Source organism: Scardinius erythrophthalmus, assembly GCF_964197995.2.
Source record: "Scardinius erythrophthalmus genome assembly, chromosome: 17".
NCBI classification, from domain to species: Eukaryota; Metazoa; Chordata; class Actinopteri; order Cypriniformes; family Leuciscidae; genus Scardinius; species Scardinius erythrophthalmus.
Window position 1 is genome coordinate 20,122,717 of NC_138237.1, and position 18,071 is coordinate 20,140,787.

General features: G+C 35.7%; 1 protein-coding gene across 1 annotated transcript in view; it reads right to left on the reverse strand.

The window, feature by feature from the left end:
- Positions 1 to 4,088: 4,088 nt before the first annotated feature.
- cnksr2b (connector enhancer of kinase suppressor of Ras 2b) overlaps positions 4,089 to 18,071 on the reverse strand; it is a 51,536-nt gene continuing 37,553 nt past the window's right edge. Inside the window, exons 19-26 of the mRNA XM_081390853.1 lie at positions 17,573 to 17,748; positions 17,413 to 17,486; positions 17,070 to 17,141; positions 16,778 to 16,845; positions 12,862 to 12,965; positions 10,575 to 11,097; positions 6,734 to 6,933; positions 4,089 to 5,037 (exon numbers count right to left, since the gene is read on the reverse strand). Coding sequence (XP_081246979.1) covers positions 4,987 to 5,037; positions 6,734 to 6,933; positions 10,575 to 11,097; positions 12,862 to 12,965; positions 16,778 to 16,845; positions 17,070 to 17,141; positions 17,413 to 17,486; positions 17,573 to 17,748 — 1,268 coding nt within the window. The 3' untranslated portion in view covers positions 4,089 to 4,986. The remainder of the gene's footprint in view (positions 5,038 to 6,733; positions 6,934 to 10,574; positions 11,098 to 12,861; positions 12,966 to 16,777; positions 16,846 to 17,069; positions 17,142 to 17,412; positions 17,487 to 17,572; positions 17,749 to 18,071) is intronic.

An 18,071-nucleotide genomic window follows, 5' to 3' on the forward strand; every position in this document is an offset into this window, starting at 1 on the left:
TCAAATTTGTTAGCTTATATTGTAAATTAAATTAAATTGTACATATGGCCTATGTATAATCTAATATACCTCTTTACATCTTGAAAAAAAAAAATCTGTCAAATAATGTTTACATCAATTAGCCTACCTTTTTCATTATGTCTTAACTTTACACTTTATGGAAATGAAATAATAATTAAAACATCTTTAGTGGATAACAATCTAACAAAATATGTAATTAAGATTCATTTTATTTAATGTAAGTGATATTTTCCAAATTCTTTAACTAATAATTTGGCCCTTTCTGCAGATTATCTATAATTTTTAATTTATTTTGTCAACTGCTGGCAAAGACATGACGTCAATAACGCCACATTTGTTTTGTTTTTGTAGGCTACTGTTTTGTATTCAATTTATCTGCAAATAATTTGGGAACACAAATGTTGCCTACAATTATTTATCATGCCATAATAACTGAAAACGAAACAGACGAAACGAACATTTGAATCCGTGCCTGGAAGGGAACGCAAATGATTCGTTTAATCAAAAGATTTGTTCAATAACATCGATTCATTCGTGGACTGGCCCCGAGGCATGATCAATGGATCAAACCCGATTTCACACGGCACGTGTATGGCGTGGACTCACTGCTGCACATGAAAATGCATTATATTCTCCAGGGTGCAGCTTTTAGACTGTAAGACTTACATTTTTGAGTTATTTTTGCTAAGTGATAGATGTAATAGTATGACCCGATACACTTTCAAGCAATAGCATGTTCACACGTTTAGTATGAACTTGAAATGTTTATGATAAACAGAAATGCTTGCACAATCAGTGCATTTAACATTGTTGCTTACCTTATACAGTGACAGTATGGTAACCAAGATGGTAATACCATGATGTTTTGTTGCACTTGCACCATTACTGAATGATTACAATATTAATGTTTGGGTTTTTAAGGAACCTCAAGGTATTTCAGAGAATATCATTATTATGGCGCATGTGTAAAAACATGGTAGTTCCATGCAGTGTTGGGGGTAAAGTATTACAAGTTACATAATTAATTACTTTTTTCAAGTAGCCTAACTAGTAAAGTAACACATTACTTTTAAATTGCAAGTTACTTTGTTTTCCTATGTACACCTTATCTGTCCACGTGTTGAGAGAAATCAGAAGTGCAGATGGTTAAACATGATGGTTATTGTAGTTTTAGACTAAAAGTGAGCAATTTACTTCTCACTTGCACAAAAACAGATTCAGCATACCTCAAATGCTAACCTGAAAACCTGCGATAATTAAATGATAACACATGTATTTATCACTTTATTAACCAATGTATTTGCTGCTGACCTTCTATGATTGAATTCAACGATAATAAGCAAAAATAACTTAAGATAAACATCAAGTTTTTTTGTTTTTTAATTGCTGAAGAGTGCTGAAATTTCTTCTCCTGCATCTGATTCTTCTGGAATCCAGAATGTCAGCACAGCTGAAAGGTGTGTTTGAGCTGCACGTCTACTGTGCAGGTGTGAATTTGGTGTGAAAGGGCCATTACATTTATCAAAAATAGAACTTATGGGTTTTTTGTTATTAAAAACAAAAACAAAAAACAAGCAAGCCCAGGTGAATTAAGTAATGCAAAAGTAAAGCAACACATTACTTTTCATAAAAAGTAACTAACGCAATTAGTTACTTTTTTAGGGAGTAATGCAATATTGTAACATACAGTGCTATGCATAAGTTTAGACACCCATGCTAAAGTTGACTAAAAAGAGGAATAAAAAAAAATCATCTTTTGGAAATTGAACTTAATGCCTTAATTAAAAAAATTAGGAAAAATCCAACCTTTAAGGACACCAATTTTCTTTGTGAATGAATAATGTATCGTAAATAAATAAATGTTCTTCCTTAAAATACAGGGTGCATAAGTTTGGACACCCCTATGTTAAATTCCCATAGAGGCAGGCAGATTTTTATTTTTAAAGGCCAGTTACTTCATGGATCCAGGATACTATGCATCCTGATAAAGTTCCCTTGGCCTTTGGAATTAAAATAGCCCCACATCATCACATAGCCTTCACCATACCTGGAGATTGGCATGGAGTACTTTCCATAAGATCATCTCTCAATGCAAATCAAACTATTAGGCTAACTGAAATAAAACCATGCCAATCTCCAGGTATGGTGAAGGCTATGTGATGATGTGGGGCTATTTTAATTCCAAAGGCCAAGGGAACTTTATCAGGATGCATAGTATCCTAAAAAAATAATAAAAAAAAATACTTAAAAATAAAAATCTGCCTGCCTCTATGGGAATTTAACATAGGGGTGTCCAAACTTATGCACCCTGTATTTTAAGGAAGAACATTTATTTATTTACGATACATTATTCATTCACAAAGAAAATTGGTGTCCTTAAAGGTTGGATTTTTCCTAATTTTTTAAATTAAGGCATTAAGTTCAGTTTCCAAAAGATGATTTTTTATTCCTCTTTTTAGTCAACTTTAGTATTAGTGTCTAAACTTATGCATAGCACTGTATGTGACCCTGGACCACAAAACCAGTCACAAGGGACAATTTTTGAACTTGAGATTTATACATAATATGATGGCTGAATAAATAAGTTTTCCATTGATGTAGTTTGTTAGGATAGGACAATATTTGGCTGAGATAGAACTATTTGAAAATAAATCTGGAATCTGAGGGTGCAAAAAAATCTAAACATTTGGAAAATCGCCTTTAAAGTTGTCCATTTATGTTCGCGATTTTGCTGCATCCACTCACAAATATATATATTTTATATATATGTTAAGGAAATTTACAAAATATCTTCATGGAACATGATCTTTACTTAATATCCTAATGATTTTTGGCATAAAAGAAAAATCTATCATTTTGACCCATACAATGTATTATTGGCTATTGCCACAAATAAACCCGTGCGACATGTGACTGGTTTTGTGGTCCACACTCAAAACATTTTTTTTTGATGTTGTTCACTTTGTTTAAACCATTCATATTGATTTAACACCATTGTATCAGGTTTCATGTTCACTGAAAAAAAATGATTCATTGAATTTAATAAAATTTTTTATGGTAAGTGGTTGCACACAATTGATTTTAGCTACATTTAAACAAATGTATTAAGTTTAACTTATTCAATTTTAGTTCAACTTAATGCATTTGTTTAAATGTAGCTTAAATCAATTGTAGGCAACCACTTACCATAAAAAATTTGATTAAATTCAACGAATCATTTTTTTCAGTGTTCAAACACTATTGCATCATGTTAAACTGACTTGAAACGGTTTCTCTTTGGCTTAACTCGATATTTTCATTTTGAAAGAACATGTTTCAATCAAGTAACTCAGAAATTTATTTAATCTAGTAGCTTACGTCTATGCCTGACCACATGATCCATGGTTTCTAATTTCTTTAAATTAGACACGTCCAAGTAACTTGATTTAATCGTGTCCAAATAACTTGATTCAGTTGTGTCCATGTAACTTGAATCAATCGTGTCCAAATAACTTAATTCAATCATGTGGAACCACTGTCCATGATTGAAACATGTCCAACCAAAGAGCCATTTTTTTGAGTGCAGGGTCACATATTACTTTTAAAAGTAACTTTCCCCAACACTGGTACCATTGTGATTCTGCATGAAACTGCACTCCTCTCACTACAGATATGTTTAGCTCTGGTTTTCTGTTTGTGTCATCCAAAGGCAGACAGTGCTCAGATTTTAATGAAAGCCTCTCTCACCACACTTTCAATAAGGGTGCCCTAATTTGAGTCCTTACACCATTTCCCTCATAATGTTGGCTTTATTCCAAGCATGTAATTGCCAACTGAACTAAACCGAGTAGCACGTTTGTGGGCATGTGCATGGAATGCCTATAGGCAGTGCCTAAATATAGGTTAATGTAAGTACAGCCCAGCTTTCATCATCAGGATATCAGCAGTGATATGTAATTTATTTAGAAATAAAATAACTGAATCCATTGAACTGTCCTGATGGCCCAACCCTCTAAATATATAACCATAAAAAATAAATCAAAATGTTCACACATGGGATGCCAAACAAGTCACATTGGAACTTAAACTAATGTCAAAACATCAAACAATTTATTGATAAAAGTAATTTTTTGGAGATACTGGAACACTGGTGCTTTCACATGAAAGTTTCATTTTGTTAAAGATATTTCAGGAACACATTAAAAGGGATTTACACTTGCCGTTATCTTCAGATAACACATAGTTCAGCATACAAAACAATGTACAAACATCTCAATAAATATCATGCTTACAAAAATAGACGGTGTCAAACTAATTAATCGTTTTAGTTCAACATTATTGCAAGAATCTTGCTGCTAGGGTGCAAACGGTCAGAATATTACAACATACATTATTTACAACAAACTTAGGCTTTCAACACACACCCGCACACAGACACGCAATCGTTACATCCTGTCAATTCTTCTCTTACAGTCACAGTAACATTTACCATTGAAAAATGTTCGTTTCAGTGAAGCTGGAATTAACACTCTCAGTTAAGACACATCACAGACATTAAATCTATTAACCAGACAATGGCCATGCAAATCAGATTTAGAACAAAATAATTTCTATATCAGTAGTTTTATTCATTCCCTGTGTTTTTTTTCTTTCAGTAGGGTAGAGTTCATTGGAAGTGCAGTTATCTGGCCCCAAATGGAGGCTAAAGTCATTATTACAAACACAAATAATTCAAAAAGAAAAAGAACTGTACTTACAAAATAATGCCAATATTAGCATGTGCAATAAAAGAGCAAAAAAAAGTGAGTGCAATGAGAGGAAATTCATGAACGCAGTAACAGAGTGAAATAATGAAAAATATTCCTTAAGAAAGATGTAGATGTTTGATAAAAGCGACTAAGATGAACCCTCCGGGGAAAGAGAATGGATCTTTTTTTAGCAGATATGGCTGGAATGACTGGTGCCGTGCCCTGCTGCGTTCTCTGGCTACACATCCCGATGGATGATCTTAGTTTCTGCCTCTTGAAGAGGGATGTCCTGTCAAAACAAGACACAGCGATTAATGATGCGTATTAAATTATGCAACACACATCTATGATCACAAGACATAAAACAAAGAAAATGTTTTCAAAGCTGAAAGTACGAAGACATTTGATGTGCAAGCTGATGTGCAAATATCCAAAAGCTGTGAAATATAAATAGCCCTGGTAAAAATAAAAATAATTTTAGTGCATTTAACTTTGCCAAGCAGAAGCATCATGGCATCTTCCACAAAAAAAGTCTTTGATCAGTTTAATTGTGTTTCACCCACTGAGGATCACTTGCTTTAAACTGAATATTAATGTAATTGTAATCATCTACACCGATGCACGGCATGTGCCACTCGAAAAATGGAAAACAAAAGGAGTTTTTTTTTACCATGCATGGTGATGTCAAGTTCAGATTTTGATTGGTATACTGGGAAAAATGAGAACACTATATAAGACCTATATTAATAAATGCCATAAATGTATTGTTCATAATTAGTTCATGCCTAATTAATTAACTGCTGGTTTTTGTAAAGTGTTTAGTCAAAAATTGTTTAGTCAAGTTCAGATTTACACAACTGTTCAAAAGTTTGGGGTCAATAAGATTTCTGTTCAAAGAAACTTTGTTTATTCAGCAAGGATGCATTAAATTGCTCAAAAGTGACAGTTTGGACATTTATAGTGTTAAAAAAGACTTTTAACTCAAATAAATGCTTTTCTATTCATCAAAGAATCCTGAAAAAAATGTATCATGGTTTCCACAAAATTCAGCCAGCGCTCATACCTGTATTTATTTCCTGTTTTCGGTCGAAGTCCACAGTAGCCGATTGTCAAGTTCACGCAGTTAGTTAACTTAGTTACCTATGATCACGCGCGTGAACTCGACAATCGACTACTGTGGACTTCGACCGAAAACAGGAAATAAATACAGGTATGTGCGCTGGCTTAATTATTATCATTTTTATTCATATCTTTCACATCTACTGCAGTCAGATTCACCCGTGATCACTCTGAAGGAATCACTCACATTGGCTGTGCACTTGTAATGACATATCAAGGATGTTAAGAGGCTAAAAGCAGGTTTAAAACTTGCCCCATTGAAGTCAACAGGGTGCAAATTTTAAAAAGAGGATAACACGGTGTAGGCAACACCGATTTTTGTCGTTGTTTTCTGTATTGACAGCACTCCAAATTTACAAAAAAAAAATGAGCTCAATGTTAAAATTGACCGGAGTTCTCCTTTAAGCGGCACAACTGTTTCCAATATTGATAATAATAACAAATGTTTCTTGAGCAGCAAATTAGCATATTAGAATGATTTCTGAAGAGTCATGTGACACTGAAGACTGGAGTAATGATGCTGAAAATCAGCTGTGCATCACAGAAATAAATTACATTTTAAAATATATTAAAACAGAAAACAGTCATTTTAAATTCGAACAATATTTCACAATATTACCGTTTTTACTGTATTTGTAATCACATAAATACAGCTTTATTGTGCATAGGAGTCTTTGAAAAACATAAAAAAAAATATTACTGACCCCAAACTTTTGAATGATGTATGTTAGGTTGGAATTTGAATTTGGGATTTAAAAACGGCGTCCCCACATCTTACACTTATGCTATGAACTATGAACAAGCTATGACGTGGTCATGTTGCTCAGGGAAAGCAGTAAACGCGGTCAGTCCCCTGAAAGCCGTACCTTGAATGAGTTTTGAAGGATCCGCAGGCGGTGCAGCTTCTCATTGAGTAACGGATCATTGCAGCGACGGACGAATGATCGCTTGTACTCTAATCGAGAAGAGGACCTGTGCTCATTGACAGGTGATAGACTAGTCCTCTCAAGAGCCCTGTACAAATCCCCCAATGAGTCAGCCTGGTGCCTGCGCTCCCGATCTGAACCTACAGAGGGCAGTGAAGAGTTACTCGCAATTATCACCACAACTGCAATGTATTCAAATTCAAATGTAATGCACAAGTATATAGTAATGGTTATTTTAAAAATCATCATAAAGCATTTAAATACATGAATATGGTACTATATGCATGTTAGTATAGGGCAGGATTAAAATCCAACACTCAATGTTACACAACGGATTCTCAGCTCTATCTCTTCATCTAAGGCTGAAAACCTTTGTTATAGTACAAAACAAAAGAATTAGATGTGGTGTGTTTATTGTAATGATCACATTAGCTGTTATGCACTGACTATCAGGGATCTCAGGGTGGAAGAAAGAGAGAGCAAATGGCCCTGAAGCCATATTCCTCTGCTTCCATTCTGAGAAGACATTAACACGGACTGAAGGGACTCCTCCTCGTGTGCTGTGAGGCACAGTATAGTTCTGAGAAACCATGAATGTGTGGAACAGAAAGGAGGGATGAAAAAGGATAGACAGGGATGAGAGCTGTCACGTTGTATTAGTACGACTGCACCTAATATGAGGCTATTGGAGGTCTTAAGGGAGATGTGTATTCAGCTGAGATTTGCAGCTACAGTGCATCTGAATCGAGCAGCAATATGTTTATCATTACAGGCTACAATGCAAATAACTGGAGCGTTGAAGCAAAATGCAGCGTCCCCTCAATGATATTTTGCAAAAAAATTCTATTCAATCATGATACCCACCTAATAAAACAACAATGCAACAGTGAAAACAGATATTGTCAGCTTTCTATCAAGCCATTCTCAAAACTACAGATTTGCAAGATTGTGATTCTTATTGTCATTGTAATGCCTTCTAGTAAATTACAATCAATAATATTTTTCTTAATAAAAAAATGTGAAGCTTAACAATAAGACCATATTATGGAAGCCCGTTACTATGGAAGCCCGTTTCAGCCACATTGAGTAAAAAAAAAAAAGATTCTTTAAGTCATAATAATGAGAAACTTTCTCATAATTATGACTTAACATCTCGTAATAATGACTTAACATCTCGTAATAATGAGAAACTTTCTCGTAATAATGAGAAACTTTCTCGTAATAATGACTTAACATCTCGTAATAATGAGAAACTTTCTTGTAATAATGAGAAACTTTCTCATAATAATGACTTAACATCTCGTAATAATAAGAAACTTTCTCGTAATAATGAGAAACTTTCTCATAATAATGACTTAACATCTCGTAATAATGAGAAACTTTCTCGTAATGAGAAACTTTCTCGTAATAATGAGAAACTTTCTCGTAATAATGACTTAACATCTCGTAATAATGAGAAACTTTCTCATAATAATGAGAAACTTTCTCATAATAATGAGAAACTTTCTCATAATAATGACTTAACATCTCGTAATAATGAGAAACTTTCTCGTAATAATGAGAAACTTTCTCATAATAATGTCTTAACATCTCGTAATAATGAGAAACTTTCTCGTAATAATGAGAAACTTTCTCATAATAATGACTTAACATCTCGTAATAATGAGAAACTTTCTCGTAATAATGAGAAACTTTCTCGTAATAATGACTTAACATCTCGTAATAATGAGAAACTTTCTCGTAATAATGAGAAACTTTCTCATAATAATGACTTAACATCTCGTAATAATGAGAAACTTTCTCGTAATAATGAGAAACTTTCTCATAATAATGTCTTAACATCTCGTAATAATGAGAAACTTTCTCGTAATAATGAGAAACTTTCTCGTAATAATGACTTAACATCTCGTAATAATGAGAAACTTTCTCGTAATAATGACTTAACATCTCGTAATAATGAGAAACTTTCTCGTAATAATGACTTAACATCTCGTAATAATGAGAAACTTTCTCGTAATAATGAGAAACTTTCTCGTAATAATGATAAACTTTCTCATAATAATGAGAAACTTTCTCGTAATAATGATAAACTTTCTCATAATAATGAGAAACTTTCTCATAATAATGACTTAACATCTCGTAATAATGAGAAACTTTCTCGTAATAATGAGAAACTTTCTCGTAATAATGACTTAACATCTTGTAATAATGAGAAACTTTCTCATAATAATGACTTAACATCTCGTAATAATGAGAAACTTTCTCGTAATAATGAGAAACTTTCTCGTAATAATGACTTAACATCTTGTAATAATGAGAAACTTTCTCGTAATAATGAGAAACTCTCGTAATAATGACTTAACATCTCGTAATAATGAGAAACTTTCTCGTAATAATGAGAAACTTTCTCATAATAATGAGAAACTTTCTCATAATAATGAGAAACTTTCTCGTAATAATGAGAAACTTTCTCATAATAATGAGAAACTTTCTCGTAATATTGAGAAACTTTCTCATAATAATGAGAAACTTTCTCGTAATAATGAGAAACTTTCTCGTAATAATGACTTATTTTCTCGCACTTCTACGCATGCGCAAAGCAGTGGAGCAGAAGGGCGTGCCACACTAGTGACATCCCCTGGTCAAAGCCGTGTAAATGCATCACAGCAAACATGGATGGTCGCTAGTGTGGCACGCCCTTCAGCTCCGCTGCTTTGCGCATGCGTAGAAGTGCGAGAAAATAAGTCATTATTACGAGAAAGTTTATCATTGTTATGAGATGTTAAGTCATTATTTCGAGAAAGTATCTCATTATTACGAGATGTTTAAGTCATAATTACGAGAAAGTTTCTCATTATTATGAGATGTTAAGTCATTATTATGAGATGTTAAGTCATTATTATGAGAAAGTTTCTCATTATTATGACTTAAAGAATCTTTTTTTTTTTACTCAACGTGGCGGAAACGTCCTTCCATACTATGTTCAAAACAAAGATGAAAATAATTTCACACACACACACACACACACACACACACACACACACACACACACACACACACACACACACACACACACACGCATAAATAAAATGCCAAAAATTACAATAATATGAATAAATATAATTTATTTTAAATTTATTTTATATATTATTTATATATAAACATTATAAATAATAACATTATTATTATTTATTATTCATAAAATATGTATAAAACAATTAAAATCAATTGTGCATATGTGTTAAACAAAAATAATCAGTATCAGTTAAATAATTATAAATTATTTATAATCATTATAATAATATCATGGTTATTAAAATATTCATAATATTTATTCAAATATTCTTATTTGTTGATCGCTATTAAAACGTCAAGGAAAAACAACATCATGGTTATTATTTTCATTATTATTAATCTGAATAAATGTTATGAATACTTACATAATAATAATAATTAACAATGTATATAATATAATTAAAAATAATAATTATTATTACTATTATTTTAATTATTATTATTATTATCATATTAATACAATTTATTAACAATGCATATCGGTTGACCACCATTAAAAATATGTATGAAACTCAAGGGAAATCAATAATATCATGACAAACAGGCACACCCTAATATGGACATAATTTGACATGGGCAAACCAGACGGCCAAATCTAGAAACGATTTACTTGCCTCTGCCTACACATGCTAACTCACCCACTAACTTCCTCTGCTTTCGTAGGCAAAGGCAAGTTAGGAACACAACAGTCTCTCAGTTTCCTGACCTGTATCTCTGGCATGGGCCCGGCCCAGGTGGTATCGCTGTGCATCTGCGTGTTCAGCTGCACTGCTGGCAGCCAGGATAGCATGAAGACCACTGTCACGGGGCAAAGTAAAACTGCGGTGCTTGCTTCCTACTCCACCTCCTTCTACTCCTTCTCCTCTTCCTACAGCTGTGAAGGACTTTTGGCTGGGTTGGGTGGGCGTCATGGGCGGTGCGTAGTGTTCTGGCGGCAGCCCGTGATGAGCGGGGAGCGTCGACTGGCGGCGGAGCTCGACGGGCACGATTCGGCTGGGATCGACGAACACGGAGTCGTCTAATGGCAGAGTCTGCAGGAAATGGAGGCCGGAGCTGGTGAGGGGAGTCTCGATGAGGTCCTGCCACGAACGCCGCTGGCTGGAAGACTTTCGGCCCGGAGAGCTAGCGCTGCTCACGCTGCCCCCATGTGTCTCGGATAGGGGGGAGCGGGACTGGATGGTCTCCGTGGAGGGTGGGCGGATGTGTTGGGACTCCTGGAACGGACTCGCCTGTAACACAGTGGGTTAGACAATATGCAAGCACCTATTAGTTGGTATATTTTACAACTTAGAGGTTGGTGCAACAAGAAGCATAGATCCAAATTGAGGGACAACTATAACAAGAGGGACATTTAGATCCCTGTTTTCCATTTTCCCTGCTGTCGTCTTTTACAAGCTCACTGCTGTCACCCTTAGTTATGCTCTGCCTGGATGCAACGGTCTGAGACAGCAACACACACGCACACACAATTCTCCTGCTTAGGATTATAGGACTGATTTGCGTCTCCTTCATTAAGATTACAGAGGGCTGGAGCCAGAGGACCTCCTTAAAAAAAGTGCCCTTTGACTATAAATTTACAGTGGCCACAATCACCCCTGGGGTCTAAATAATTAATGTGTCCTTCATGTCCCTTCTGTCCACCCCTTCACACCTCATTCTTCATCCTGCTCTCCCTTCCTCTCTGCCTTTCTCTTGTGCCACCATGTCTTTCTGCATTGCATCACCTCATTTGTTTCCTTCAGTCTAAGTTTTATGTATATGGAGTACACTACGGTTCAAAAGTTTGGGGACAGTATGATTGTTTTGTAAGAAATTAATACTTTTATTCAGCAAAGATGCATTGAATTGATCAAAACTGACAGTAAAGACATTTCAAATGTTCTTTTCCTCTTTCTATTCATCAAAGAATTCTGAAAAAAATGTATCACAGTTTCCACAAAAGTATTAAGCAGCACAACTGTTTTCAATATTGATAGTAAGAAGAAATGTTTCTTGAGCATCAAATTAGCATTTTAGAATGATTTCTGAAGGATCATGTGACACTGAAGACTGGAGTAACTAATGATGCTGTGCCATCACAGGAATAAAGTACATTTTAAAATACATAAAAATAGAATAGAATACAAGCAAAATTCACTTTTATATCGTTTTTTAACTTAATTATGTGGCCGCAGTGTGTGTAAACAACCACCCTATTATGGTAAAAATCCATCCATTCCCTTTGTTATTTTCCCCATAAATCAGAAACAGTGTCTCAAAATGACGTGACATCACATTGGAACAGTTTAAGAGCAATAAGTCCTGAAAGAGAACTTAGTTTATTACTCAAGGGACCATCTGACATCCAGCTTTCTGTGCGCATGTTTCGGATGTGTGTGCTCAAAAAAACATATACTATAAGTTTAAACTGATATGGCTTTAAACGCATGCAAATAATAATTTTCATCATGACGAAGAACTGTAATGTCACATGAACTTGACCGCAATAGAGATGACAATCAAAGCCAAACAGATGTTTCTTTAGTTTTTAGCAGAGTATCCGAGGCATGAGCTGTTGAGGCTGCACTCTTCTGGATATGGGGCGGGAAGCAGCAGCTCATTTGCATTTAAAGATACTTGCATGAGAACAGCATGTTTTTACTTCAACTCAAAAAAATTGGCATTTACAACTAATGCTATAATAAATGATCTAATGAGTATTTTGAGCTGAAACTTCACACAGACACATTCTGGGGACACCTGAGACTTAAATTACATCTTGTAAAAATGGGGCATAATAGGTCCCTTTAAAAAAACAAAAAACTTTTTTGAATGGTAGTGTATGTGAGGAGTGGAATTACATGATTTTGCCTGCGAGGAGCTTTCGGAGAGTTCAATAAGTAACATGAGTGACATGAGTAACGTGTTATTGGCCCATAACGCAATTACATTTCAGCAAGAATTTACATGTTAAACACAGAAACCCAAGCAAAAAAAAGAAAGACATGACTTACTGAGGTAGGGTGTGGATAAGTGTCATACGGAGGAGGAGGGCTGTCCTGTTTGGGTGTTGAGGGCATGTGATCAGCATCCTCATGGTCACTCTCGCTCCAGTAGTCTGAGGAAATGACAGCAAATATCCATTAAACAAATGGGAAGTCCAATTCTGAAATTTGAACGCTGCAGAAAGCAGACAGTAAACTTAATTTAAAGTCCCCCTGTGGTGATAATCAAGTTTGTAATGTTGTTTATATGTCTATGTGGTGTTTTTAATATACTTTAAGACAAGCCATAAATAAATTCATCAGTCAACACCATTGCTGAGTATTTCTCTTTAAAACTGCAGTTTACCAAAGAGAGTCTAAAAGTGTGGTTTTAAATCGCCCATGTTCTCTACTGTCACAAACAAGTAAACAATCCTGTCAATCACTTTGGGCATTTTAACACAGTGAGCACAAAAACACCTTTAAAGAAGGAACAGGAAAAATTTGGTACATATAGCAATATAGCAGGTGAATTATGAATATGATGTTTATTACGATGTTATGATGAACTACATGCCTTTCTCCACTGACTTTCTATGATGTTCAAAGCATTTCTAAAGATACTGATTTTGAAGGAAGCTGTCTGACTCTGAGATGGTTAACGTGAACATGGCTTGTGTTAGGGCTGAACGATATTCTGTTTTAACATCGACATCGCGATGTGCGAATGAGCGATAGTCACATTGCCGGAACATGCGATGTGAAGGGTAACTTTACGTTAGTAGCACCCATAGTGTAAGAGAACGGTAGCACCAGGGTAGCACACAGTAAACACAAGTTTGTTGTATGGCTTTTTGCTGGGGTGACATAGCGTTCCGTTTGCCTGCACAGTGATTGGTTCGCTGTGCCGCAGCTCACCGCTCACAGCCAACATTCACTGGCAATCCTATAGCTAAAAATGCGCGACGAAGAGGATCCGCCGCAAAAAAGTCAAAATCAGCTATTTGGGACTAGCCTATTTCGTCTACAAAAGGAGGATGTTGACCAAAAAGAGGTAGGCTACTTTGCTGGAGTGTTATTAAGTTGTGGATGGTTGTCTTTTAAAAAAAAGTCGTTTCGTGTTAGCATTTATGAGGAAAAAACAATGTTACGTGACATTACGGACTCGTCACACGGCCGCACGGCCGTTATGAAAGCGGCACTAAAAGACTGCTTTAAAACTTTCACAGAGACCTCAAACAGAAAGCACAAAGCCTTTCTTTAAAACGAATTTCGTTTTGTATTAATTGTATCTTAATTTTAATCAGTATTTCATTATCCAATTTCCTGGATTTAATAAATAGCCTAAAAATTAAATATAGCAGCCAGCGCCTGAACTGGAGATTAAAGGTCCCATGACATGAAATTTTCACTTTCTGAGGTTTTTTAACATTAATATGAGTTCCCCTAGCCTGTATATGGTCCCCAAGTTTCTAGAAATTTCAATCGGTGTAAATCGAGCTTTTGTTATCTTTCTCTGCCTTTGAGAAAATGGAAGCTCAATCGCGCTGATCTTGAATCTCCTCCTTGTGACGTCATAAGGAGGAATGTTACCTCCCCTGTCTCTGCTTTGCCCGCCCAGAGAATATTTTCCGCCCATGAGAAAATGAGCTAGGAAGTAGGAACGCGCACGCGCGATTTTAGTTTGTCCACGAGCGATATCATGGCTTTTGAGCGAGCGAAGCATAACAATTGCTCAATAATTGGATGTACAAATGAACACCGAAGGGTCAATACAGAGCTGGGCTTGCTGAACGTCTGAAACTAAAGTCTGGATCACTCTCTTTGGCTCAGCTACACACCTCGGACAAGTAAGTCAACTAATGATATATAAGTGTGTTGCTTTACTGTTTATGGTTGCCTAGACTGTTAGACGTAGAATGTGGCTGTCACATTAGCTATGCAGCCATGCAGTTTATGTGTGTGAATACACACACTGTAACGCGAGTGTTGTACACTTCTTTGTTATTTGGATAACCGTTTTCCTGTTGGTTATACGGCGCGCGCGATATCCGCATTTCAAGATCGCAGAGCTTGATGATGTAATTGTAATAAGATAAATTACAGATGTTACAGATCTCTCATGAAAAGGCAACAGTAGGTTAGCGTTAGCTACATGATAATAACTGTAAACCATCCGAATAAAGTACCGTATCCAGACATAATATTTTAAACTAACCATTCGGAAATGTCCTGCTGGAACCGCTGAGTTGTTGCTTCTCCATCCGGATCAGATTCTGGGTCAAACTGAAATGCTTGAACGAGTGCGTGTCTTCGTGCCATTGCTATATCCAACGTTAACATGCACGGACCGGTACCGTTGCGCAAGAAGGTCAAGGCCACACCCACCCTCCACCTTGCGCCGCCTTTCTCCTCCTCATTAACATTTAAAGCTACAGACACCGAAACGGCCTGTCTGAAGGAAGCTCATTCTGGGACTGGCTTGTAGTGGCTATAATTCTGCACCGAGGCTGAATTTTTGAAAAGAGATTTCAGATACAGTACTAGGGACCACTAAGGCCTATATTAAAGCCTACAAAAAATAGCATGTCATGGGACCTTTAAGCTATCATCCATGAACCGAAACTCAGCATAAAAGGTAGCCTACTCGCCTCACACATCGAAAAATAACAATAATAATAAAAAAAATATAGAAATATAACTATTATCAACAGAAGAACCATTAAAACAAATTTGTAAAATTAATCTGTATGAAAAGTGCATTTCTCCCGATCACTGCTGCGAAGATCGCAAGTCAGTAGGCTATTGTCAACTTCATCTTTACAGAAAACACTTGTTTATTAATAAACAATTAAAATGTTTCATTATAATATTTTACATACTATTAATCATTACTTTTGCTAGTTCTAGGTGCCGTTTACATGAACGCGTCACTGAATCAGCACAGAAAACATAATTTTTCGGGTCCTAGAACCTGAAGAACGTTAGGTCCTGTATAGAACGTTCACCGAATTCTGAGAGAAATATGTTTCTGGAATAAAATATTAAGTGGCCTTTTTGTCACTTGTAATGAAGCTTGCTTATTAGTGAAATTATTAATAACATGGAATGGTAATTATTGACTTTAGCCTGGATTGATGGCTCGCAATATCACGATATATATCGTTGGGGAAAAAATATCGCAATGTAATTTTTTTTCCAATATCGTGCAGCCCTAGTTTGTGTAACATTAGCAACACATTAGCTGTTTGATAACGTAGTCAAGCCAAATGCTAATCATATCAATTACCGTTATGTGTCCTACATTGTAACGAGCGATACATAAAACGCATTCTGATTTATTGACTAGTAGTCAACCCTGTAAATAAGATCTTCTTCTGAATCAGTTACTGTTTCAAACATATATGTCTGGATTAAACCAATATTTCTACTTGCCCTTCTTGTGTAGCGTTTATTACAGTTACGACAGCCAGGTATTCTGAGCTGGTGTGACAAGTGGAGGTGGGGACAAATATGCATATTCATGGATCTGCGTATACTAAGTGAAGCAAGGGTGTAGTTACGTTCAAGCTATTTTAAGGCATGACTAAATTATTCACAGGATTTTTTTTTTTTAAATATGTAATTTTGATTATTAAAGATGAGTTTAAAGTGATAAAATTATTTGACTGTAGGGGGACTTTAAAATATGTTTGTATACATTTTCGAGTCATCTAGCATTTATTCATGAAATGATAACGTTCTAATAATGGTATAAATACAAATTTATTCTGACGAATGATTAAAAATGACTTCCTGCATGTCAATTTAAATGCCCTATACATGCATCCAACATGTTGTACTTCATATGCAAATATTTATAGGACTTGCACACAGACCACACAAAGTCAGAGAGTGGGAATAATTGATCCGACAGGCTTAGCGGAGCATGAAGGCATCTTCTCACCATGATCCTGTCGGATCCTTTTCTGCTCTGAGTGAGCTGTTGCTGCCATGTTCATCCGACTGAGCCACCTGTGAGCAAACATAAAAAAAGTTACCTGGGGAGCTCTTTGCACAGCTGAAATGCAGAGCTGAAAGGGTCTTTTGGGATGTTGCTAAAATTAGTAGCTTTGATCAGCTAAGGGAACATTAAATGAGATTCGGGAGCCTGTGCAAGAGAATTCATGTGGAATTGACAATGTTTCAGATTACATTATGAGCCTTTTTTGTTTCTTATAGACATGTTTTCATCTTACCTATTCATATCGTCCAAGTTTTCTGCAGCAAAGTAGAAGCTCTTGATTTTAGGATGGCAAGCCTTAAAAGCACTGAAAACAAGCAAGAAAAATAGACAATCAAAATATGCTGGCCTTTCCGATAGGGCTGTTTCTCATTGCTTTCGTTAGGTAATTTGGTTAGGTAAATACTTGATACACTGCTGTTAGGGGTGCACAGATTATTAAGACTGTTTCAGTGTAGTGAATATGATTTGTTTACCCTTTTTATGTTTTTTAAGTAACATAAACCGCATTTAGAAAAACACTCAATGTGCCGCTATTGTATGATAAACTGTCATCTCTAGTTTATAATACCACTCACAACTTTTTGCGACATTCGTTGGCTTGATCAATGTTGAACTCAGGCAGACTGACAAAGCCCTCTGCCTTTTCATCCTAAAAAAAGAACAGAGAACAGTGAAATGAAAAACATTTTGTTCTGTGGTACTGCATCATGCAGATGAATGGCCCCGTGCCCTCACCTCTTCATTGGTGTACCAGTATAGGCAGGCGTCTTTCAGCACAACCCAGTACTTCTTCCATTTCTGAGAGAAGTAGCTCTTTGCATCCTTCTTCTTCCAGAGCCATCCCTCACAATCACCCTGACCCAAGTCTCGGCAGGAGATTCGCCGCTTACTAATGGAGGGCAGTGATCCAGCTGAGAAGGACAAAGAGAGAGTGAGAGAGATCAGAGATATCAACGTGGGCATTATAAATGAAAGGAATGGCAGCAATAGTATCAAAACAGTGACGTTTTTGATGTACTGCCAGAGAAACGTCTTGACAGAACAATTATACAGAGTGAGACTGTGTAATGAATGTGTGTAGAAAAAAATAACTGCCGTGCAAAAATCCTTTTCTCAATCAGTATTTTTTTTCCGTTTCAAGTCAAATTATTCAAACATCCTTGAAAAAACAAATTACATTTAAAAATATTTTTTTAGACAATATTATATTATTAAATTATTAAAATAATTTAAA